The 25812-nt window shown below is 55.5% G+C and overlaps 1 protein-coding gene across 1 annotated transcript in view; it reads right to left on the bottom strand.

The window, feature by feature from the left end:
* Window positions 1-22918, bottom strand: part of DCHS1 (dachsous cadherin-related 1) — a 67968-nt gene extending 45050 nt beyond the window's left edge. Inside the window, 2 exon segments of the mRNA XM_038739846.1 lie at window positions 9637-11496; window positions 22859-22918. Coding sequence (XP_038595774.1) covers window positions 9637-11469 — 1833 coding nt within the window. The 5' untranslated portion in view covers window positions 11470-11496; window positions 22859-22918.
* Window positions 22919-25812: the final 2894 nt, after the last annotated feature.

The raw sequence follows: 25812 nt of genomic DNA, 5'->3' as shown, positions 1-25812 counted from the left end.
GCACTGTTCTAAGCACTGGAACTTCTCTGTGCCTCAGTTACTTCATCTGTAAAATGGGGATGAAGACTGTGAGCCCCACGGGGGGCAACCTAATTACCTTGTATCTATCCCAGCACTTAGAACGGTGCTTGGCACGTAGTAAGCACTTAACAAATACCATAATAATAATTATTATTATTAGCAGGAGGGCAGTGGGGGGAAGCACCCAAAATCAAGTGAGTTGACAGGAAACCTGGCAGCTTGAGAGCACGGGGGTGGAAGGGTTGAGGTCCCCATGAAGAAATACTCTGGGTCAGAGGTTCTGAAGGAATCTGTATGACATCGGTGTGTTTATGGTCATATGTGCATATGTCCAGGGTAACGGAATGACATCATTTAGCATGCTGCCTGCAGCTTGATGTCATGTGGAATCAGTTGGGGGCTACATTTCCCTTGTCCCAGGGTGGTGAAATGGAAGTTGGCCCCTCCGGGAGCCCCAACATTTGGAGCCAGTGAAGAGGGGAAGGGGAGGGTGGAGAATTGTACTTCCCAAGTGCTTAGTACAGTGCTCTGCACACAGTAAGCACTCAATAAATACGACTGAATGAATGAATGAATGAACGAAAGCACCCAGGAGACCAGAAATGGGGGGCAGAGAGGGCCTTTGTGAGCCTCCATCGGGCTGGGAGGCTGGGTCTCCAGGGTCCTCTGGCTGACACAGGGAAAGGAAGAGGGGAGAATTTGTTCCCTGTTAATCTGGGGGAGTGCAGAGATGGAGAAGGGAAACCCCGTGGTCCTGACCCGGCCCTGGGACCTTGGGGACCCGGGACTGGGGGTGGTGGGGCCTCTTGGCTGCCTGTCCTGAGGAACGCCTAGTCCAGCGCTCTGCACACAGTTATGTTATTTGTTAAGCGCTTACTATGTGCCAAGCACCGTTCTATTGATGATTGGCAAGCAGTCCGCCTCCCCATTCCTCCCGCTCTCTTTCTTCCATCCTGCTTTTTCCGGGAGAGAGAAAGCGCGTCACCCAGACAGCTGTGAGCGCTGATTCCAGCCGCCCCCACCCCTGGGAGATCCCCCTCCGAAACTGCCAGACTCTGTGTCCGGTCTCCGTCTGGCCAGGAGAGGAAGAGGGGTGGGAATGGGGAGGAGGAGGAGGCCCGAGCCTCCCGCCTAGCTGGAGATGGGGTGGAGTAGATCGGATCAGGCCTCCGTCTCCCTCTCCCTCTCTGGGACCCCCCCAGCCTCCCACCTGCAAGGGTCTGGACAGACGAGGGCCCCAGTTCCTACTCCGGCCTAGCCAGCTTCCGTCCAGCTGGAAGGAGCTGGGTGGATTGGGAGGAGGCTGCCGGCGGTCTAAGCCTCCATCCCTGGCTGCTCCATCTCTGCTCTCTTGTCCTCCTGTCCCCGTTGCCAGATCTGGCCGGCCCCCCCATGTCTGGCTTATGGCCTGCTCCTTTTCTCTACAAACCAGCTACTCAGCTGGACCCACGCCAACCAGAGAGGCAAAGGCTGGGCCTCCCCACCCCTCCTGCGATAACCGTCCTAAAGCTGCTGCCACAGTCTCTCCTCCAGCCCCTTCTCTTCCTTGCCGGGCTCCCCGTTGCACTGCCGGGGGTCTCCATTGCCAAAGATAAGTCCCTCCTCATGGTCGCCTATTAGCTCCCTTCCCCAGCTTCCTACATGCCAGACGGCGTGGCTCAGTGGAAAGAGCCCGGGCTTGGGAGCCAGAGGTCATGGGTTCTAATCCCTAGGAGGCCTTCCCAGACTGAGCCCCCTCCTTCCTCTCCCCCTTCTCCCCCCCTCCATCCCCCCTGCCTTACCTCCTTCCCCTCCCCGCAGCACCTGTATATATCTATATATGTTTGCACGTATTCACTACTCTATTTATTTATTTTATTTTGTACATATTTATTCTATTTATTTTATTTTGTTAATATGTTTTGTTTTGTTGTCTGTCTCCCCCTTCTAGACTGTGAGCCCGCTGTTAGGTAGGGACCATCTCTATATGTTGCCAACTTGGACTTCCCAAGCGCTTAGTACAGTGCTCTGCACACAGTAAGCACTCAATAAATACGATTGATTGATTGATTGACCGTCTCTATATGTTGCCAACTTGGACTGCCCAAGAGCTTAGTAGAGTGCTCTGCACACAGTAAGTGCTCAATAAGTATGATTGAATGAATGAATCCCAGCTCCGCCACTTGTCAGCTTTGTGACTGGGCAAGTCACTTCACTTCTCTGAGCCTCAGTTACCTCATCTGTAAAATGGGGATTACGACTGTGAGCCGCACGTGGGACAACCTGATCACCTTGTATCCCCTCAGCGCTTAGAACAGTGCTTTGCACATAGTAAGTGCTTAACAAATGCCATCATTATTATTCATTCATTCAACCGTATTCATTGAGCGCTTACTGTGCACAGAGCACTGTTCTAAGTGTTTGGGAGAGTACAATATAACAGTAAACAGACCCGTTCCCTGCCCACCATGAGCTTATAGTCTAGAGGGCCTAGCTTTGCGCTCTATAAAGTCATTTTGGACATTGGATATTTGATATTCACCCCTCCTCCATCCCATTGAGAAGCAACGTGGCTTAGTGGCAAGACCCCTGGCTTGGGAGTCAAGAGATCATGGGTTCTAACCCCGGCTCCGCCACTCATCTGCTGTGTGACCTTGGACCAGTCACTTCACTTCTAGGTACCTCAGTTACCTCATCTGTAAAATGGGGATGAAGACTGTGAGCCCCACATGGGACAACCTGATGACCTTGTATCTACCCCAGCGCTTAAAACAGTGCTTGGCACATAGTAAGTGCTTAACAAATGCCATTATTATTATTATTCTCCCCACAACACTTATGTACATATCTTTAAATTCTCTAACATACATTTTTTATTTATATTAATGTCGGTCTTACGTTCTAGACTGTAAGCTTGTTATGGGCAGGGAACAGTTAGTCATATTTATTGAGCACTCACTGTGTGCAGAGCACTATACTAAGTGCTTGGGAGAGTACAAAATAGTTGGTAGACATGTTTCCTGCCCTCAACAAGCTTGCAGTCTTGATTGATGGATTGATCAACTTCTCTTGCTGGTTAGAGATCTCTGCACCAACCACCCCACTGATTTCTCTCCCCCTGGCTCTTTTGGTCCCCTCAACCTTTTTCTCCTCCCAGTCTCCCCCTTCCCCTGACCCCTCCCTGGTCCTCAACATCTTGTCACATGGCATATTGGCTACAGCACAGGCCCGGGAGCCACAAGATCATGAGTTCTAATCCCGGTTCTGCCACCAGTCCACTGTGCGACTTTGGACAAATCACTTCACTTCTCTGTGCCTCAGTTACCTCACTGTCTTGAGCCCCGTGTGGGATAGGGACTGTGTCTAACCTGATTTGCTTGCAGCCACCCTGTACGTAGTACAGTGCCCGACTCATAATAAGTGCTTAACAAAGACTATTATTATTATTATTATTATTATTATTATTATTATTATTATTATTGATATCAGTCCCAAACTAGCTCCAGGCTATGCTCTAGAGCTGGATCAGCAGCTCTGGAGAATTTAAAGTTTAGTCCTGCCTCTCTCCTCTCTGTTCCTCCTGAATTGCCCAGTCACCATCCTCTTCTCTTGCTACTCAAACCTTCTCATCATCCCATCCAAGCCCCTCTCCTCCAGGAAGACTGTCCTGACTAACCTATTAGTCAGTGAAGGAATGGATAAGCAGAAGGACAGTACCAATAAATCAGTGGTATTAATTGAGCACTTACTGGTGCAGAGCACTGCACTAAGTGCTTGGGAGAGTATAATTGAACAGAGCTGGTAGACACGTTCCCTGTCCAATAATCCTTGTGGAATTTGTTCAACCCTATATGCCAAGTAATGTGGTAGACGCAAGATAATCAGATCAGACCCAGTCCCTGCTCAACATGGTCCCCAGTCTAAGGGAATGAGAGAACAGGTATTTATTTCCTCTCCATTTTCCAGATGAGGAAACTGAGGCACAGAGAAATGAATTGACTTGCCCAAGGCCACAGTGTATGCTCAGTAAATACCACTGATTGACAGGTCTCCTGACTCTCATTCCTGTGTTGTTTCCGTTAGACCAAGCAGCTTTTTAGGAAATAGGGTTCACTTGCTTTACACCATGGACTCTGTTTATCCCTTCCCTTTCTGGTGTTAGACTGTGAGCCCACTGTTGGGTAGGGACTGTCTCTATATGTTGCCAACTTGTACTTCCCAAGTGCTTAGTACAGTGCTCTGCACACAGTAAGCGCTCAATAAATACGATTGATGATGATGATGATGATGTTGATGGTGGCTGGATGGGCTCACCGGGGCTAAGTTCATTGTGGGCAGGGAATGTCTCTGTTTATTGTTATATTGTACCCTCCCAAGCGTTTAGTACAGTACTTTGCACACTGTAAGTAAGTGCTCAATGCGAGCCCCAAGTGGGATAGGAATTGTGTCCAACCCAATTTGCTTGTATCCATCCCAGTGCTTAGTACAGTGTCTGGCACATAGTAAGCACTTAACAAATATTATTACTATTTTTATTAATAATAACAATAACTGAATGAATGAATGACTAGTCTGTGTGTTGACAGTGCTGGCAGAGGGGTGGTAGAAGAGTGGTGGGAGTCAGGGTGGAGGAAATGCTTGTTGGGGCAGAGTGGAGATGTCCTGGCCAGGATCTGAGATGCCTGTTTGGAGCAGAGTGGGGACTACCCAGCCCAATGTGGAGTTGCCTGAGGGAGCGGAGCAGGGCCCGATCCATCTTCCAGCTGCCCCAGTGGCAGTCCCAGCAGGTTGGAACTGAGAGAAACCAGGGGCCTGAGGAAATCTCGGGCAGATCCTTCATCTTCAAAGTCAGAGAAGAACCTACCACCCGGTCCTCTGACTAAGAGCCAGCCTTGGTGGGATCGGCTGCAGGGGCTGCAAGGGTGAGGAGATTGACTCCAGGGACTCCAGGCTGGAGCCCACCTTCCCAGCCCTCCTGGGGGCTCTTCAGGCCAACCCTCTTTTTTTAGTGGTACTCGGTAAGTGGGCACTGTGCTGAGCGCTGGAGTAGATACAAGATAATTGGGCTGGACACAGTCCCTGTGCCGAATGGGGCTCACAGTCTTAATCCCTCAAATAACAGACGAGGTAACTGAGGTACCGAGAAATGAAATGACTTTTCCAAGGTCACACAGCAGACCGATGGTGGAGCCGGGATTAAAACTCAGGTCCTTCCGACTCCCAGGCCTGTGCTCTATCGGCTAAGCCACGCTGATTCTCACCCTCTTCTCTCCACCAGTTTTCCCTTTCTGACTCAGGCAAACTGCATTTTTGTGGGGACACTCACAAAGGAGCATCAGGATGACGCTCTCTTTAGTCCAGAGACTGCTTCCTTTTCCTCTTTTACAGCACAACTCAAAGCCACCTCCTCCAGGAAGCTCTCCCTCCCTGAGAGCTGGGCCCTCCAGTCTCCAAACACCAATACCATCTGTGATCCATTTCTTTCTCTCAACTCATTCCTGTCCTTACTCTCTGTCCAGAAGGATGGGGATTGTCTGGGTGTTTGACTTATCCTGGATTACCTCCACGCGGTAAAAACAAAACAAAACAAAACAAAACAAAAAAAACCCCAAGCTTTTGTTCCCACCGCTCTCTCGAGCTAACTTCCAATTAGCCTCCCTTTTACGTCTAAGCTCAAGAATGCGGTCTTCCCTCATTTGCTGTCTCTATTTCCTCTCTGCCACCTCTCCCTTCAACCCTTTAGAACTGGGATTTTTCTCTTTTCACTGTGCTTTTACCCAAAAGGAAACAGACCCAGGGAAGTTAAGTGTCTTGCCCAAGGTCACGCAGCAGACATGAAACAGCTGCGAATAGAAGCAGGGTCTCCTGAGCCTTGAACCAGGTTGCTTTTCGCCCTAGGCTAAACTTTTTTGTCCCCTCTGCACCATCATCATCATCATCATCAATGGTATTTATTGAGTGCTTGCTACGTGCAGAGCACCGTACTAAGCGCTTGGAAGAACACAGTTCCACAATGTTGGCAGACACGTTCCCTACCCACAGACACTCTCCTCAGTTTCCCTCAGTTTTCTTCCTTCCTCTGTGCCCCCACTTTTTCTGGCTCCTGTCCTGGTACCTCACTTCTAGGCTCTGAGCATCCGTCCCTCAAGGGTCCATTCTGGGGTTCTTTGCTCATCTTCATCTCAAAGAGGTCACCATTGGGCAGGTCACTCTCCAATCTCCCTGCCCAGCCTTGACTTAATAATAATAATAATAATAATAATAATAATGGCATTTATTAAGCACTTATTATGTGCAAAGCACTGTTCGAAGCGCTGGGGAGGTTACAAGGTGATCAGGTTGTCCCACGGGGGGCTCACAGTCTTAATTCCCATTTTACAGATGAGGTAACTGAGGCCCAGAGAAGTGAAGTGACTTGCCCAAGGTCACACAGCTGACAATTGGCGGAGCCGGGATTTGAACCCATGACCTCTGTCTCCAAAGCCCGGCCTCTTTCCATTGAGCCACGCTGCTTCACAGCATGAAGAGACTTCTGACCATCTCTTCCGCGAGCATTTCCTGCCACTTCGGCATGGCCTAGTGGCTAGAGCAAGGGCCTAGGAGTCAGAGGGACCTGGGTTCTAATCCTGTCTTTACCACTTCTCTCCTGTGTGACTTTGGGCAAGTCACTTCACTTCTCTATGCCGCTGTGTAAAATGGGGATTAAAATGTGAGCCCCATGTGGGACGGGGACTGTGTCCAACCTGATTAGCTTGCATTCATTCATTCAATCATATTTATTGAGCGCTTACTGTGTGCAGAGCACTCTACCCCAGCGCTTAGAAGAGTGTTTGACACATAGTAAGCACTCAACAGATACCATAAAAAAGTATGCCTGTCCTGCTTTCACGGTCCTTCTCTCTTTCTAAACTCTCCATCTCAGGCTATTGTTGGGTAGGGATTGTCTCTATTTATTGCCAAATTGTACTTTCCAAGCACTTAGTACAGTGTTCTGCACACTGCTTTCCAAGCGCTTAGTACAGTGCTCTGCACACAGTAAGCGCTCAATCAATACGACTGAATGAATGAATGAATGAATGAACAAATGAATCTCAGCCAAAAGCACCATCTACCACCCTAACAGTCTAACCTCGGAGTCATTTTGGAGCTCTCTCCCTATTTCGAAGCTTGCCTAGAAGTCCAATCAATCAATGGCATTTATTGAGAGGGCAGTAGAGCTGATAAACACGATATTGCCCTCAGTGAGATTACCACTTAGTCGGGGAGAAGACGGTAACATAAATTCGGACAGAGGAAGTCAAGAATATAAAGATGTGTACGTAAATACTGTGAGGGTGGGGTGAATAACGAAGCGTTTTGTGGGTTTGGATCCAAATTCGTAAGTGATGCCGAGAGGAAGGGGAATTGAGTGGCGAGCCAACAGGTTAGTCAGGATAGGCTTCCCGAAGAAGCAGCGTGGGCTAGTGGTTACCTGTATATATGTATATATGTTTGTACATATTTATTACTCTATTTATTTATTTATTCATTTATTTTACTTGTACATATCTATTCTATTTATTTTATTTTGTTAGTATGTTTGGTTTTGTTCTCTGTCTCCCCCTTTTAGACTGTGAGCCCACTGTTGGGTAGGGACTGTCTCTATATGTTGCCAACTTGTACTTCCCAAGTGCTTAGTACAGTGCTCTGCACACAGTAAGTGCTCAATAAATACGATTGATTGATTGACTGATTGGTTAGAGCACAGCCCTGAGAGTCAGAAGGAACTGGGTTTTAATCTGGGCTCCTCCACTTGTCTGCTGTGTGACCTTGGATGAGTCACCTGGCTTCTCTGTGCCTCAGTTACCTCATCTGTAAAATGAAGATTAGAACGGTGAACCCCATGTGGGAAATGGACTGTGTCCAATCTGATTAGCTTCTATTCACCCCAGTGCTTAGTACAGTGCCTGGCACATAGTAAGTGCTTAACTAATACCATAAAAAGATGATTCTAGTAGGGCTTTGAAGATGGGGACACGGATGGTTTATCAAATACAAAGGGAATTCCAGGCAGGAGGGAGGACAGGAGCATGGCAAGAGAGTTGAGGATGAGGCACAGTGAGTAGATTGGTGTTAGAGGAGTGAAATATGTGGGCTGGGTTGTAGTGAGAGAAGAGTGAGGAAGGTAGGAGGGAAAAGACTGACTGAGCGCCTTAAGGTTAATGGGGAGTAGTTTCCATTTATTGCAGAGAAGGATGGGCAACAACTGGAGGTTTTTGAGAAGTGGGGAAATGTGCACAGAGCAAGTTTTTAGAAAAATGCCCCAGGCAGCAGAGGGACATGTGGACTGGAGTGGGGAGAAGCTGGAAGCAGGGAGCCCAGAGAGGAGACTGATGCAGTAGTTGAGGGAAAATATGACAAGTGCTTGGAGCAGCTTAGTAACAGTTTGGATGGAGAGGAAGATGTGGATTCTAGAGGCGTGAAGGAAGAACTGACAGGATTTGGCGACTGACTCAACATGTAGGTTGAAGGACAGAAAAGAATCGAAGATAATGCCAAAACTGTGGGTAAAAATCTTGCATGAAACCTCCCTAGATTATGCTCCCCTGCATCAATCCCAGTCAGTGTGGCTTAGTGGAAAGAGCCCGGGCTTGGGAGTCAGAAGTCATGGGTTCTAACTCTGGCTCCGCCACTTATCAGCTGTGTGACTTTGGGCAAGTCACTTCACGTCTCTGGGCCTCAGTTCCCTCATCTGTAAAATGGGGATGAATATGAGCCCCACGTGGGACAACCTGATGAACTTGGGTCTACCTCGGTGCTTAGAACAGTGCTTGGCACATGGTAAACGCTAAATAAATACCGTCATTATTATTATCTCCGGCTAGCCCAGAACTTCTGTCTGCCTCTGTAAAATTTCGGGTTTCCAGTCCTGTTCTTTGTCCTTTTAAAGTTTTATAGTTCTTGTCTGATTGTGGTTTGTGTGTCTGTCTTGTCTCTCCTGTTAAAGAACATTAAGGACCTGTCTTTTCCCTTTCCCTCCTAGTGCTCAGCGTGTGTGTGTGTGTGTGTGTGTGTGTGTGTTTGTGTGTGTGTGTGTTTATGTTCTGTCTCCCCCGCTTGGCTCTCAATCTCCTGAGGGCAAGGCCTGTGTCCTATTGTTCTTGTTTCGATTTTCACCCCCTCTCCTTCTTGGGACCTATTTCAGAGCAGTCTTCAGTACCTGGTCACCCCAGACACGATTGATTCAGACAAGAGCAGGGCCTAGTCTTCGACGGAGATCCCATTCACCTACTTTCAGGCTCGGGCCTCTGCCCCCCACCTGGGAAGTTGGTCTCCCTTCAGCGTCGACCCACCCGTAGCTCTCCCGACCCCAGAGACCCCGGGCCCTCGGCTGATGCTGATTCTCCAGCGTCCTGGGGCTCAGCCGGTGGCCCTGGACCATCTCTCTGGGCCAGTGCAGCCCCACAGAATCCCCGATCCCAACTATGGAGGTTCCCCAAAACTCAGACTGGGGAAGGGGTGCCCGGGCCAGCCTTTTGGCAAGGGGAAAACCTAGATCCTCTCCCCTGAAGCTCCCCCCCAGCCCACCCTTCTCGGTGGTCCCCTGGGACCCCCTTGGCCTCTCCCCCCGCCCCAGTCCCGGTCCCCCATGGTCACCTGGAGGAAGCAGGTCCCCCCGGGGGTGCTCTCGGGTAGGGAGGCGTTGTAGAAATTCCTCTGAAAGACGGGCTCGTTGTCGTTGACGTCCTGCAGGGCCACGCTGACCACGGCCGTGGAGGAGAGGGCCGGGCGGCCGCCGTCCGTGGCCAGCACCGTCAGCCGGGGCTGTGGGTCCAGCTCATAGTCCAGAGGGGCAGCGGTGGTGATGATACCGCTGGCCGGGTCGATGGAGAACCAGTGGGCGTGGGTGTCCGGCGAGGGCAGCAGGCTGTAGGTGACCTCGCCATTGGGGCCCTGGTCGCGGTCCCGGGCGGTGACCTGCAGGACAAAGCTGCCCGGGTAGACGACCTCGGGCAGCGGATCGGGCCGGTAGAGCGGCCGGTCGAAGGCCGGCGGGTTGTCATTGACGTCGGTGACCCGCAGGACGAAGGCGGACTCGGCCCTGAGCGGCGGCGACCCGGCGTCCGTGGCCGTGACCCGGAGGGCGTAGGAGTCCCTCTCCTCGCGGTCCAGCCGGCGGGCCACGCAGATGAGGTAGATGACGCTATCCTTGGTGGTCAGGGCGAACTGGCCCTCGCCGCCCTCCAGGGAGACGTTGACGTGGGCGTACTCGCCGTAGTCGGGGTCGGACACGGAGATGCGGGCCACGTATTGGCCCGGCTGGGCCCCCTCGGACACCCGGGGCGAGCCGTCCTCGCTCAGGAAGATGATGGTCATGGTGGGCTGGTTGTCGTTGGAGTCGCGCACGTGGACGGACACGAAGGCCGTGCCGACTTCGGGGTGGAGGCCACCGTCGCGGGCCTGCACCACGAGCTCGTGTACTCTGCGTTGCTCGAAGTCCAGCCCGCGCTGCAGCCGGATCAGGCCCGTCCGCGGGTCGATGGCGAAGAAGCCGTCCGCGTCGCTCTGGCGTCGGTTGATCTCGTACAGCACGGCCCCGTTCTCGCCCTCGTCCGCGTCGGCGGCGAAGACCCGCAGCACCGGGCTGCCTGGGGCCAGGCTTTCCGACACCACCGCCTGGTAGCGGCTCTGGTTGAAGGCCGGCGCGTGGTCGTTGATGTCCAGCAGGGCCACGTCCAGCACGGCCTGAGCCCGGCGTGGTGGGGCGCCGCCGTCGAAGGCCTCCAGGACCAGCGTGTAGTGGGAGCGGTTCTCGCGGTCCAGCGGGCCGCTGACCACCAGCTCGGGGCAGAGCTGCCCGTCGGGGCTGCGCCGGGTGTCCAGCCGGAAGGCATCGCCCGCGCCTTCCCCGGTCAGCCCATAGCCCTGCGTGCCCAGCCGGCCACCGTCGAGGTCGCGGGCCGGCTCCAGCGGGAACCGACGGCCCGGTGGCGAATGCTCGGGCACCTCCAAGGTGGCGCGGGCCTGGGGGAAGGCCGGCGCGTGGTCGTTGATATCATTGACCCGCACGCTGACCTCCACCGTCACTCCCTCGGGGGTCACGGCGATGAAGGCGTAGTGGTCGCGCCGCTCCCGGTCCAGGACGCGGGCGGTGCGGACCGCCCCGCTGTGCTCATCGATGGCCAGGTCCGAACTCACCCCACTGCCCTCCTGGGCCGAGATGAAGTACATGTGGGCCGTGGTGCCCGGAGGGAGTCCGGCGCTGATGTCTCCGATCAGCGTCCCGGCCGGCTGCTCCTCGTCGATCTGCAGGTCCAGCCGGCCAGGGGTCACCCCCGCCTCCGCCAGGCCACCGGGCCCCGGGAGAGGCAGCAACAGCAGCAGCAGCAGGGGAAGCGGCGGCCTCCGGGGAACCGTCGGGGCCCCGGGCCTTCCCACGGTCAGCTGACGGGCCGGGGTCGGGGCTGCCCGGACCTTGGTCCCCGCCATGGCCGGCCAGCTGGGCCCCTCCTGATCCTGGGTGGAAGGCGGAGAGGAGAAGGCGGGGCGGGAGGTCAAGGGGGTGCAGGGGGAACTGATATCCCTTTGTCCCCACGGTCCAGCCCCCTGCCCCCAGGCTGGCCTGGGGTAGTTGGGCCGAGGACCAGAGGGGGATGATATGGGATGGTCCATATGGGAGGGAGGTGGGTTGATGGGGGAGGGGGAAGGCCTAATATAGGAGGGGAGGAGGGCTGTTATGGGAAGGAGGATGGTTGGCAGGGGAGGGAGGAGGGTTGATATGGGAAGGGAGGAGGATTGATATGGAAGGGGGGGAGGCCTGATATGGAATGGGGGAGGGCTGATGTGGGAGGGAGGAGGGTTGATATGGGAGGGAGCTGGGGTGATACGGAAGGGGGGAGGGCTGATATGGAAGGGATGGGGGGTTGATGCAGGATGGGGGAGGGTTGATATGGAGGGGGAAAGGATGATTTGGGAGGGTTGATTTGGAAGGACTGATGGGAGGGAGGGAGGTGGATTGATTGGGGACGGATTGGGGGTTGATGTAGGAGGGAGGAGGGCTGATTTGGGGACTTGATATGGAAGGGCGGAGGGTTGATATGGGAGGGGGAAGGGTTGAAATGGGAGGAGGGAGGAAGACTGATATTGGAAGGAGAGGGGAGGGCTGAGGGATCCTGAGAATCTCCCAGCCACCCTCAGCCGGCTCTAGCTGCCAGCGGGTCCAGGAGAGAGTGCGTCTCGCTAGGCCGGACATCGTGGGCCGGCCAGCCGGCCACCCACCCGGTCCCGGGGGCCTGTGGACCCTGGCCCCGGGGGTGCTGGGAACCCGGAGGAGCTGTGGGGGGGACGGGTGGGGGTCTCTGCTAAAGAAACAGCTCTAGGCCTGAGCCGAAACCAAGGAGCCCCTGAACCCCAACTCAGCCCCCGAATGCCGGCAGAGACCGCGACACACACAGATGCTGAAGTTCAGCCCCCGCCCTCCCCCCACCATCACACATTCATTCATTCATTCATTCATTCATTCAATCAATCATATTTATTGAGCGCTTACTGTGTCAGAGCACTGTACTAAACGCTTGGGAAGTACAAGTTGGCAACATATAGAGACGGTCCCTACCCAACAACGGGCTCACAGGTGGATAGACGCACCCACGCAGATAGCCCACAGACCCTAAACCTTCATCCTCCCAGACTACAACACACACACAGACACACACACACACAAACACACACACACGCAAACACACACTCAAACACACACAGAAATAGTACTACAGACCTACGCACACTGAAAACACCCTCCCTGGTGTTTTCAGCGCCCACAGGCACTAACGTACTAACGCCATTGATGCCTGTGTACTTGTTTTGTTTTTTGTCGGTCTGCCCCTTCTAGACTGGGAGCCCGTTGTTGGGTAGGAATTGTCTTTATCTGTGGCCGAAGTGGACTTTCCAAGTGCTTAGTCCAGTGCTCTGCACATAGTAAGCACTCAATAAATATGACTGAATGAATGAATGTACACCCACACAGCCTCACACCCACGCATACAGTTGCAGACGCTCTCTATCTCATATACACACGCACACACACACTGGCCGACATAGTACTACAGACCTATGCACACTGAAAACACCCTCCCTGGTGTTTTCAGCACCCACAGGCACTAACGTACTAACGCCATTGATGCCTGTCTACTTGTTTTGTTTTTTGTCGGTCTGCCCCTTCTAGACTGGGAGCCCGTTGCTGGGTAGGAATTGTTTCTATCTGTGGCTGAATTGTACCTTCCAAGCGCTTAGTCCAGTGCTGTGCACACAGTAAGCGCTCAATAAATACAATTGAATGAATGAATGAATGAATGTACACCCACACAGCCTCTCACCCACGTGCTCTCTCTCTCTCTTTCTCTCTTTCTCTCATATACACACACACACACATGCAGACATAGTACTACAGACCTGAAAACACCCTCCCTGCATGCACACAGGCACTAAAGTACACCCACACAGCCTCACACCCACGCCTACAGTTGCAGATGCTCTCTCTCTCTCCGTCTCATATACACACACACACTCTGGCAGACATAGTACTACAGACCTATGCACACTGAAAACACCCTCTCCGCATGCACACAGTTACTAATGTACACCCACACAGCCTTACAACCACGCGTACAGTCACAGAACCCCCTTTCTCTCTCTTTCTGACAGAAATACACACACACACTCTTTCACATACATCCGCGCGCGCGGCAGTGGGGGCCGGGTCAGGGGTCATTCGGGCTAGCGGTTGCAGCTGTAACCTCTGGGTCCCACGGGGCGTCCGGGGCGGCCAGCTGGGCTCGGCCACGCTCCCGGATCTTGGCCTGTCCAGCAGCCCGGGAAATACCGGCTGGGGACGGACGGACGGGTGGATGGAAGGGCATTCGTCGCTGGGGGTTGTAAATGGGGTTTGGAAGTGGGGGGGAAGGGAAGAGGTGGGGGAGGGGGACCGACTTAGAGTGGGGGGCGGCGAAGGGGAGCTGAAGGGGGCAGATGGGGAAAGGCGGAGGAGCAGATGTGCTGAGCCTGTTTTCTCTCTCCCTTCTCTCCCCATCCCGGATTTTTTTTCCACGCGCTTCCAGGCCCCGCGCCCCCAACTCGAAGTCTGCTCGCCGCCTCCTCCCCCAGCCTCGTGTCTTCCATCCTGGGCTCTTTCCTCCACCCCCCTCCCCAATTCCTCATCTCCCCTTCCCTCGCCTCCTTCCCCCCGCGCAGTATCCGGGCCTCCGCGGTATCCCGACAGCTGGTTCCCATTAAGAGCCTGGCGGGCTGGATCGGCCCGGGCCTGTAACCGGATCCAACTCCGCTCCCCCCGCCCCGCCCCGCCGGCCCGTTACCTCATTATACAGCAACCCCCCTTCCCCACTAGCCCACCCCCCCACCCCCTAAACACACACACATACACACACACACACCACTAGGCCACAAAGCCCACCGCCCCTCATTTCTCCCAGTTCCAGCCCAAGCCATCACGGCCGCCCTCTCCCTCCCTGGACCCCCAGGATGAAAGGGGGCGGAGAGGGGGTCCCCAGTCCCCAGACCCCAACCCGCTTCACTCAGAGGAATTTAGAGACGGTCAGACCTGGCTGGGGTCATAGAGGGGCCTCCAGGACCCCCGACTGCAGCCTCCCTCTATTCCGGACCCAGGGCCTCGTCTCTCTGCCGCCTGGCCGCCCCAACCAGGGAGAGGGCATGGGACAAAGGGAAGACGGGGAGAAGAGAAAGAGCAGGAGACACAGAGAGAGAGAAAGAGGAGGGAGGGGAGAAGGAGGAGACAGATGAAGGGGGAGAGGGGAGATGGGGCACAGAGGGGAAAGGAGGGAGAGCAGAGCAGAAGAGCGGAGCCCAGAGGAGGAGGAGAGAGTGAAGCTAAGTGGTGGAACAGCCCAGCGAGGACAAAGAGGAGTTGGGAGGAGGAGAAGGAGGAGGAGGTGGAGGAGGAGGAGGAGGAGAAGGATCAGCAGCAGCAGTGGTGGCGGCTTCAGGAGGAGGGGTGTGCGGGAGCCCGGTGCCCCCCCCACCCAAACCAGACAGGACGAAAGCAGAGGGGAAGGCGTAGACCTCTCTGGGGGTAGCGGGAGAGAGACAGTGAGAGTCAAGGGAGGGTTGGGGAGACCAAGGGAAGAGGCTGGGGTGGGAAGGGTCGGGGGAGACAGAAGAGGGGAGATGGAGGAGGGAAGAAGAGGAGAAAATGAAGGAAGAAGGGGCAAGAAGGGGAGGGTCTCCAAGGGCAAGATGCAAGGAGAGACTGGTGTGGGGGGGAAGGAGGGAGTCAAAAAGAGTGTGGTCGGTGGCGGGGGGGGCGGAGCAGGGGGATGAAGGGCCGGGGGTGATCCATCGTCAGGGGGCTTCAGATTTGAAAACTCACTACCACTCCACACTCACTGCTTAGCTCCCCTGGCCCTCTTATAGACACACACACACACAAACACACACGAGGCTGGAGGAGCTGGTTAGCATGACTGGGGAGTCAGGGGTGGGGTCGGGGGGTGTAAAAATCTCTGATTCCTACAGACCCTCCCCGCCCCCGGGGACAGAGATGTCTCTGCCCTCCCTGTCTGACCCTGGCTAGCGGTTCCTAAACGGACTGCTCCTGGGAAGGAAAACCCATTATCCTGTTCCCTGGGTTTCCACCAACTTCCCTATGGTCAGGGAGGTCCACCCCATCTGCCCCTGGCTCTGCAGGTCTCTCTGGCAGGGGATGTCAGAGGCAGCTTGGGTCTGATTGCACACTCCGCATCGTAATGATTATGGTATTCGTTAAGCGCTCACTACGGGCCAGGCGCTGTACTAAGCGCTGGGATGGATACAAGCAAATCGGGTTGGATGCAGTCCCTGTCCCACATAGGGCTCACGGTCTAAATCGTCATTTTACGGGTGAGGTAACTGAGGCAGGGAGAAGAGAAGTGACTTGCCCAAAGTCACACAGCAGATAAGTGGCGGAGCCAGAATTAGAACCCACGACCCCCCCAGGAGCATGCTCTACCTACTACACCATGGGGCTTCTCCACACGTTGGGGCAGACAGGCAGGGAGGCTGCTGGGGGAAGCAGTCCCCTGAAGGAATGGAATCCGGATTCATCAGCCCCAGAGAGAGCTGGCGGACGCCCAGGGGGATGGAGGGTCAATGGAGTTCAAGGTTCATACTCAGACGAGGCACCAGGTAATAATAATAATAATAATAATAATAATGGCATTTATTAAGCGCTTACTATGTGCAAAGCAATCAATTGTATTTATTGAGTGCTTACTGTGTGCAGAGCACTGTACTAAGCGCTTGGGAAGTACAAGTTGGCAACATATAGAGCCAGTCCCTACCCAACAGTGGGCTAAGCTCTGGGGAGGTTACAAGGTGATCAGGTTGTCCCATGTGGGGCTCACAGTCCTCACCCCCATTTTACAGATGGGGTAACTGAGGCACAGAGAGGTTAAGTGACTCACCCAAAGCCACGCAGCTGACAACTGGCAGAGCCGGGATTTGAACCCGTGACCTCTGACTCCAAAGCCCGCGCTCTTTTCCACTGAGCCACGAGTCACCCAGAGACCCAGGGGAGCAGGCCGTCGAGGCCTGATGAGGATCTGAAAGCCAAGCACGAGCTCCTCATTCAGGGTTTCACTGTCTGGACATTTGCTGAGGAAAGTTGACGGACCAGTGGGCTGATTCAGCTCTTAGAACAGTGCTTTGCACATAGTAAGCGCTTAATAAATGCTATCATTATTATTATTATTGACGATCTTGAGTTACAAAGGAGCACAGACCTGGGTAGGAAGAACCTGGGAGAGAGCGGCTCTCCCCAACCCCTTTTCTAGTCTTCACTCTCCAGGATGGAAGTAACAGGGCTCCTGGGAGCACTGAGGAGAGGGGTTAGAAGGGGAGGTAACAGGATGGAGGGGCAACTGGTCAGCTTAGATGTGGACGGACTCTCCTGGGGCCTGGACTGGGGTCTGGTTGACCCTCAAACCAACCACCGGCTGGTCCCGAAACCTGCAGGGAGGCTGGGTCCGTGTTGGGTCTGGGGGACACCAGTCTCAAGGAACGGAGGCTCGGATATTGGGCCGTTCAGTCCCTTCGGGACACTCGGGTCTGGGGAGCCAGACTAGGTTGGACCCTCTCCCCCCTGCCCGATAAGGGGGATCACTTCCCAGTCTAATTCTGACCCAAACGCTTGAGAAGAAAGCGGTGCGGGCGATTATGGGGAAAAGGGGCCAGGGTCCATCCTGGCCACAGGGAGGGAATTGACGGCCACAGGTCTCCACTCAGTGGGCGTTAACTGTGCTTCCTACCCTTAGACTTCTTTTCTCCCAGCTTCTGCCCCTCTGACCCTTTCCTGATTTGGGCTCTGTCTTCTTCTAACCATCCCTCCGACCAAGACCCAGCAGCCTCTCCTTGCCAGGCTCCTGTCATCCCCCCCGCCCCTTCCACCCTCGCCCCCTACTCCAAGGTGAGCAACTTTCTCACTAGAGTTACCCTGCGGACTCAGGCTTGGTACGAGGTCCACTCGTAGAGAAGCGGCGTGGCTCGGTGGAAAAAGCTCAAGCTTGGGAGTCAGAGGTCATGGGTTCAAATCCCGGCTCTGCCAATTGTCAGGTGTGTGACTTTGGGTGAGTCACTTAACTTCTCTGTGCCTCAGTTCCCTCATCTGGAAAATGGGGATGAAGACTGTGAGCCCCACGTGGGACAATCCGACCACCCTGTATCCTCCCCAGCACTTAGAATGGTGCTTTTCTCATAGTAAGCGCTTAACAGATGCCATTATCATCATCATCACTCTGACCATCTTGCCCTTATGGATCTCTGAGGGTTTTGTTCTCACCCAGAATCCCATTTTCTCATTCATTCAATCGTATTTATTGAGCGCTTACTGTGTGCAGAGCACTGTACTAAGCGCTTGGGAAGTACAAATCGGCAACATATAGAGACGGTCCCTACCCAACAACGGGCTGACCCCATGTGCTCTCTCTGCCCCACTGTTTCTGACTCTTTCTCTCTGTCTTTCTGAATCCCTCCCCTCTCTCTCCATTTCTTTATGATATTCATTAAGCGCTTACTATGTGCCAAACGCTGTACTAGGGTCTCAGCATCCAGGTGACTGACAGGGGAGGTCCAAGGGTGACACTGAACCCTGGTGTCCCCTCAGTGAAAGCAGCTCCATGGAGCTGAAGGGTCAATCGTGGCTGATTCCTGTCTCCAAGGGAATAGGTCACAGTCACAATCGGTCAGAGGGGGATCAGCTAGCCATGAGGTGGAAAGAAGGGTGGGGACAGGAGAAGCAGGCAAGCTGGGGGCTCTGGCCCTTGAGACCCCAAACCTGGTTAGCAAGGAGAGCAGCAAAGGGATTGGTCTGCTGAGGCAAGGGAGGGCCTGGGTAGCTCCTGAACTGTAAACTCATCATCATCATCATCATCATCATCATCATCAATCGTATTTATTGAGCGCTTACTATGTGCAGAGCACTGTACTAAGCGCTTGGGAAGTACAAATTGGCAACATATAGAGACAGTCCCTACCCAACAGTGGGCTCACAGTCTAAAAGGGGGAGACAGAGAACAAAACCAAACATACTAACAAAATAAAATAAATAGAATAGCTATGTACAAATAAAATGAATAAATAAATAGAGTAAAAAAAATATGTCCAAACATATATACATATATACAGGTGCTGTGGGGAAGGGAAGGAGGTAAGATGGGGGGGATGGAGAGGGGGACGAGGGGGAGAGGAATGAAGGGGCTCAGTCTGGGAAGGCCTCCTGGAGGAGGTGAGCTCTCAGCAGGGCCTTGAAGGGAGGAAGAGAGCTAGCTTGGCGGATGGGCAGAGGGATTGGGGGCATTCCAGGCCCGGGGGATGACGTGGGCCGGGGGTCGATGGCCGGACAGGCGAGAGCGAGGTACGGTGAGGAGATCAGCGGTGGAGGAGCGGAGGGTGCGGACTGGGCTGGAGAAGGAGAGAAGGGAGGTGAGGTAGGAGGGGGCGAGGGGATGGACAGCCTTGAAGCCCAAGGTGAGGAGTTTCTGCCTGATGCACAGATTGATTGGTAGCCACTGGAGATTTTTGAGGAGGGGAGTGATATGCCCAGAGCGTTTCTGGACAAAGATAATCCGGGCAGCAGCATGAAGTATGGATTGGAGTGGAGAGAGACACGAGGATGGGAGATCAGAGAGAAAACTCGTTGAGGGTAGGGAATATCTCTGTTTATTGTTACACTTCTCTGCACACAGTAAGCACTCAATAAATACAACTGACTGACTGGCTGACAGACTGGCTCCTGGAGGGAATGAGAAGCAGTGTGGCTCAGTGGAAAGAGCCTGGGCTCTGGAATCAGAGGTCATGGGTTCAAATCCTGGCTCCGCCAATTGTCAGCTATGTGACTTTGGGCTAGTCACTTCACTTCTCTGTGAAGTGTTGCCAACTTGTACTTCCCAAGCGCTTAGTACAGTGCTTTGCACATAGTAAGCGCTCAATAAATACGATTGATTGATTGATTCTCTGAGCCTCAGTTACCTCATCTGTAAAATGGGAATTAAGACTGTAAGCCCCCCAACCTGATCATCTTGTAACCTCCCCAGCGCTTAGAAGAGTGCTTTGCACATAGTAAGCGCTTAATAAATGCCATTATTATTATTATTATTATTATTTAGCTTGGTCAAAGGCAGGGAACACCTGGGAGACACTGATTCAGTGGTCCAGAGCAGACGGGGGAGCTAAAAATGGGGGAGGCCAGACAGATGATAGGGGGTGTGTGAGTGTCTTCTAACGTGAGTGTCTGGACTGTCATCTTCTCTGTCTTGATCACTCTCTGGGGGTCTTCTTTCTCTTTGAACTATTACCGGTGTTTCAGTTTTCTAAATTGTGTCTGCCTGTGTGTTTGTTATACATCTATGTGGGTGTGTCTGTGTGACAGTGCTTGTCGATGTGTGTGTGTGCACACGCGCCCACGTATGCATGCATATCTGCCTGCCCGAAGATTTCCGTCTATGGTTCTGTAGGTATTTAATAATAGTGGCATTTGTGATTGTGCAGCTTGTATGTGTATGGGTGTTAGTGCGGGCGTGTGTGGAGGAGAGGCAGGGGTTTTCTAGGCAGCTACAAACCCCCAAGTCTTTAGGGAGAGGTGACCCTTGGTTCTTGGCAGTCGCTACTTGGGTCGCTACTAGAGAAGCAGCGTGGCTCAGTGGAAAGAGCCCGGGCTTTGGAGTCAGAGGTCATGGGTTCAAATTCCGACTCCACCACATGTCTGCTGTGTGATCTTGGGCAAGTCACTTAACTTCTCTGGGCCTCAGTGACCTCATCTGTAAAACGAGAATTAAGACTGTGAGCCCCACGTGGGACAACCTGATCACCCTGTATTCTCCCCAGCGCTTAGAACAGTGCTTTGCACGTAGTAAGTGCTTAACAAATGCCAATTATTATTATTATTATTATTATTATCATTGGGTTGCTGTAGTTTGGGGGCTAGCATGGCCATCTCCTGCCAGTGCTGTCTGTCTGCATCCCGTGACGAGGATAACTCAGGGCCCAACCCCAAGAGTTGGGGGGGAGAGGGCAGGCAGTGGGCCCTGGTCACTGCGCCACTCAATGAGCACTTACTGAGCACTCTCGCTGTGCCACCCACTGAGCACTTACTGAGCACTAGCTTTGCCACTCACTGAGCACTCTTTGCACCACTCAGTCCATCTCCGCTTCTCTGCCGCTCACCTCCTCACTGTACCTCGTTCTCGCCTGTCCCGCCATCGACCCCCAGCCCTCGTCTTCCCCCTGGCCTGGAATGCCCTCCCTCTGCCCCTCCGCCAAGCTAGCTCTCTTCTTCCCTTCAATCCCTACTGAGAGCTCACCTCCTCCAAGAGGTCTTCCCAGACTGAGCCCCCTTTTTCCTCTCCTCCTCCCCAGCCCCCCCGCCCTCCTTCCTTCCCCTCCCCACAGCACCTGTATATATGTTTGTACAGATTTATTACTCTATTTTACTTGCACATATTTACTATTCTATTTATTTTGTTAAGGATGTGTATTTAGCTTTAATTCTATTTGTTCTGACGTCTTGACACCTGTCCACTGGTTTTGTTTTGTTGTCTGTCTCCCCCTTCTAGACTGTGAGCCCGTTGTTGGGTAGGGACCGTCTCTATATGTTGCCGACTTGTACTTCCCAGGTGCTTAGTCCAGTGCTCTGCACACAGTAAGCGCTCAATAAATACGATTGAATGAATGAATGAATCTACACAGGTCTTTGGTGGCCTTCCTGCTTACCCGCGGCCTCCCTTCACCCCCAAATCACAGAGCCACACCTGTGACCCACCTCCACCCACCCTCCACCCTGGGACACCCCCACCTCCACCCCTGGTGCGTTTGGCCGCCCAAAGAGAGCATCCCCAGCACAAGCAATGCTCCTCTACACTCTCTGTCTCGATCTCCTCCTGTCTCCATCCCCGCCTCTGTCTCTGCCCGTCTCCATCTCTGCCTCTGATTACATCTCTAATCAGATCTAATTACATCTCTAACTAGAGAAGCAGCGTGGCTCAGTGGAAAGAGCCCGGGCGTGGGAGTCAGAGGTCGTGGGTTCTAATTCCAGCTCCACCAGCTATGTGACTTTGGACGAGTTACTTAACTTCTCTGTGCCTCAGTTACCTCATCTGGAAAATGGAGATTAACACTGTGAGCCCCATGTGAAGCAGCGTGGCTCAGTGGAAAGAGCCCGGGCTTTGGAGGCAGGGGTCATGGGTTCAAACCCCTGCTCCGCCAATTGTCAGCTGTGTGACTTTGGGCAAGTCACTCAGCTTCTCTGTGCCTCAGTTACCTCATCTGTAAAATGGGGATTAAGACTGTGAGCCCCCCGTGGGACAACATGATCACCTTGTAACCTCTCCAGCGCTTAAAGCAGTGCTTTGCACATAGTAAGCGCTTAATAAAAATGCCATCATGTTGTGGGACAACCTGATTACCTTGTATCTTCCCCAGCGCTTAGAACACTGCTTGGCACATAGTAAGCACTTAATAAAAATGCCATCGTTATGTGGGACAACCTGGTCACCTTGCATCTCCCCCAGCGCTTAGAACAGTGCTTGGCACATAGTAAGCACTTAATAAAAATGCCATCGTTATGTGGGACAACCTGATTACCTTGTATCTCCCCCAGCGCTTAGAACAGTGCTTGGCACATAGTAAGCACTTAACAAAAACCAAAATTATTATTGTTATTGTCTCTGCCAACATCTCTGTCTCTGCTTCCACCCCCCGTCTCTGCCTTTACCTCTGCTTCTGTATCTGTCTCTGGCTCAGATTCCCCCCAGGACATGCGCTACGGACCGATGGATTGACAGACTGATGGTCTCTGACCCTCCCATCTTTCCTTTCTCCTCGACTCTCGGCCTCCCCATCTCCCTGGCTCTCCTTGCCTCGTTCTCTTCTTTTCCGGCTTCTTTCTCTTCCCCTTTCTGTGGACCTGTGTCTCTCTGTGACTTTCTCTCTTTTGCCATTTCACCAACCTACCCCCCACCCCGCATGCACGCTCATTTGAGACCAATGCACACTTACACCCAACCTGATATATAGATGCACACTGTTACACTCACAAACACAGCCGTTTACACACAAAGTCCCTGACACACTCCCCCCTTTTTCCACTCACACCCAAAGCTACACGCTGGCCCAGAGTCTCCCTGGCACCCACCCAGCCACTTTCACTCATCCTCCCCTGGCCCTCGCCCCCCTCCGCCCCCCGCCCCCCATTGTCTGTCCCGAGGAACAAAAAGGTCCGGGTCCCGGGGAATGGGGTCCCCGGGCTGGGGGTCTCCTGGGGGCAGTGGGGGAGACGAGGAGGGGCGACCTTGGGGTCCGCGGCCCCCGTACTGACCTGGCCTGGTTCAACCGGGGCCTCGGGGGGTCCGGGATCCGCTATCCGCTCCCGAGGGGACCGGACCGGAGCGCATCACCTCCTCCTCCTCCTCCTCCTCCTCCTCCTCCTCCTCCTCCGCGCTGTCCTCCCGGACGCCTCTCCACCGTCCCTTGGTCCGTCCGTCCGCGTGTCCACGGTCCGTGGGGCAGTCTGCCCGCGTCTCCACGGTCCCTCGGTCAGTCCGTCCGCGTCCCTACCGTCCCTCGGTCAGTCCGTGCGCGTGTCCGCGGTCCCTCGGTCCATCCATCCGCGTCGCCACCGTCCCGCGGTCCGTCCACCCGCGACTCCGCGGTCCGTGGGTCAGTCCTTCCGCGTCTCCACGGCCCCTGGTCAGCCTTTCCGCGTCTCCACCGTCCTTGGGTCAGTCCTTCCGCGTCTCCACTGCCCCTGGTCAGCCTTTCCACGTCTCCACCGTCCCTCGGTCCATCCACCCGCGTCTCCACCGTCCCTCGGCCCGTCCACCCGCGTCTCTACCGTCCCTCGGTCAGCCTGTCCTCGTCTCCTCGGTCCGTGGGTCAGTCTTTCCGCGTCTCCACCGTCCCTGGTCAGTCCACCCGCGACTCCTCGGTCCGTGGGTCAGTCTTTCCGCGTGTCCACGGTCCGTGGGTCAGTCTTTCCGCGTCTCCACAGTCCGTGGGTCAGTCCTTCCGCGTGTCCACGGTCCGCGGGTCAGTCCACCCGCGACTCCGCGGTCCGTGGGTCAGTCTTTCCGCGTCTCCACCGTCCCACGGTCAGTCCACCCGCGACTCCGCGGTCCGTGGGTCAGTCCTTCCGCGTCCCCACCGTCCGTGGGTCGGTCCCCCCGCGTGTCCCCGGTCCGTGGGTCAGCCTTTCGGCGTCTCCACCGTCCCCGGTCAGTCCCCCCGCGTCTCCGCGGTCCGTGGGCCCGTCCTCCGGCGGCCCCGCCCGCCCGGCCCGCTGAAACCCGACTCCCCCCTCCTCCTCTCCCTCCGTCCGTCCCCCCCCCCCCCCCCCCGACGCGCCCCCCGGAGCCGCGGACGGATGCCCGGAGCCCCTCGGGGACCCGGAGGGGGGTCATGGGGGGCCGGGGGGGCGGAGGGGGACCCCGGGATCACGGACGGGGGGGGAGACACTAAGAGAGGGGGGGAAGGGATGAGGAGGGGTCCGGGCCGGGGGCACATGGGAGGATGGGGACCCCGGGATCATGGAGGGGCGGGGGTGGGGGTGGGGAGGACACCCGAGGAAAGGGGGGAGGGGGGAGAGAGGATGGGGGAGGGGGAAGGGATGAAGAGGGGTCCCGGCGGGGGGCCATGGGGGACCCCGGGATCATGGAGGGGCGGGGGGGGGGGGGGAGGGCACCCGAGGAAGGGGGGGAGGGGGGAGAGAGGATGGGGAGGGGGCAGGGATGAGGAGGGGTCCGGGTGGGGGCCCATGGGGGGCCGTGGGGGACCCCGGGATCATGGAAGGGCGGGGGGGGGGAGGGGGAGGGCACACCAGGAAAGGGGGGGAGGGGGGAGAGAGGATGGGGAGGGGGAAGGGATGAGGAGGGGTCCGGGTGGGGGACTTTGGGGGGTGGGGGACCCCGGGATCATGGAAGGCCGGGGGGGAGGGCACCCCAGGAAAGGGGGGAGGGGGGAGAGAGGATGGGGAGGGGGAAGGGATGACGAGGGGTCCGGGTGGGGGACTTTGGGGGGTGGGGGACCCCGGGATCATGGAAGGGCGGGAGGGGAAGGGGAGGGCACACGAGGAAAGGGGGGAGGGGGAAGAGAGGATGGGGAAGGGGGAGGAATGAGGAGGGGTCCGGGCGGGGGGCCATGGGGGGCCGTGGGGGACCCCGGGATCATGGAGGGGCGGGGGGGGGAGGGGGAGGGCACACCAGGAAAGGGGGGAGGGGGGAGAGAGGATGGGGAGGGGGAAGGGATGACGAGGGGTGCGGGTGGGGGGCCATGGGGGGCCGTGGGGGACCCCGGGATCATGGAAGGCCGGGGGGGAGGGCACCCGAGGAAAGGGGGGAGGGGGGAGAGAGGATGGGGAGGGGGAAGGGATGACGAGGGGTCCGGGTGGGGGGCCATGGGGGGCCGTGGGGGACCCCGGGATCATGGAGGGGCGGGGGGGGAGGGGGAGGGCACACCAGGAAAGGGGGGAGGGGGGGAGAGAGGATGGGGAAGAGGGGAAGGAATGAGGAGGGGTCCGGGCGAGGGGCCACGGGAGGAGGGGGACCCCAGGATCATGGAAGGGCGGGGGGGGGGGGAGGAGGAGGAGACACGAGGAAAGGGGGAGAGGGGGGAGAGAGGATGGGGGAGGGGAGGGGGGGAGGGATGAAGAGGGGTCCGGGCGGGGGGCCATGGGGGACCGTGGGGGACCCCGGGATCATGGAGGGGCGGGGGGGGGAGGGGGAGGGCACACCAGGAAAGGGGGGAGGGGGGAGAGAGGATGGGGACGGGGAAGGGATGAAGAGGGGTCCGGGCGCGGGGGGGGGGGGAGAGGGAGGGGAAACCGGGCAGAGGGATGATGATGATGATGATGATGATAGTATTTGTTAAGCGCTTACTACGTGCCAAGCACTGTTCTTAGCCCTGGGGAGGCTACAAGGTGATCAGGTTGTTCCACGAGGGGCTCAAAGTCTTCATCCCCCTTTTCCAGATGAGGGAACTGAGGCCCAGAGAAGTGAAGTGGCTTGCCCCAGGTCACACAGCTGAGAAGTGGCAGAGCCGGAATTCGAACCCACGACCTCTGACTCCCAAGCCCGGGCTCTTTCCATTGAGCCACGCTGCTTCTCTTCCCACCGGGGTCCAGGACGAGACTTTTTCTCAGGATCTCCAGGCCAGGCCAGGTTGATGTTGCGCAACGAGGGCAGAAATCCTGCGCAGAACCGGTGGAAACTGCAGCAGGTGGGAGTGAGGGAAGACTCAAGGAAGAACTTCCCAACAGCAAGAGGCGTATGGGGAAGT

Source organism: Tachyglossus aculeatus, chromosome 2 (genome assembly GCF_015852505.1).
Source record: "Tachyglossus aculeatus isolate mTacAcu1 chromosome 2, mTacAcu1.pri, whole genome shotgun sequence".
NCBI lineage: Eukaryota > Metazoa > Chordata > Mammalia > Monotremata > Tachyglossidae > Tachyglossus > Tachyglossus aculeatus.
Note: the sequence above shows the minus strand (reverse complement) of the source record. Positions and strands in the feature narration are given on the sequence as shown.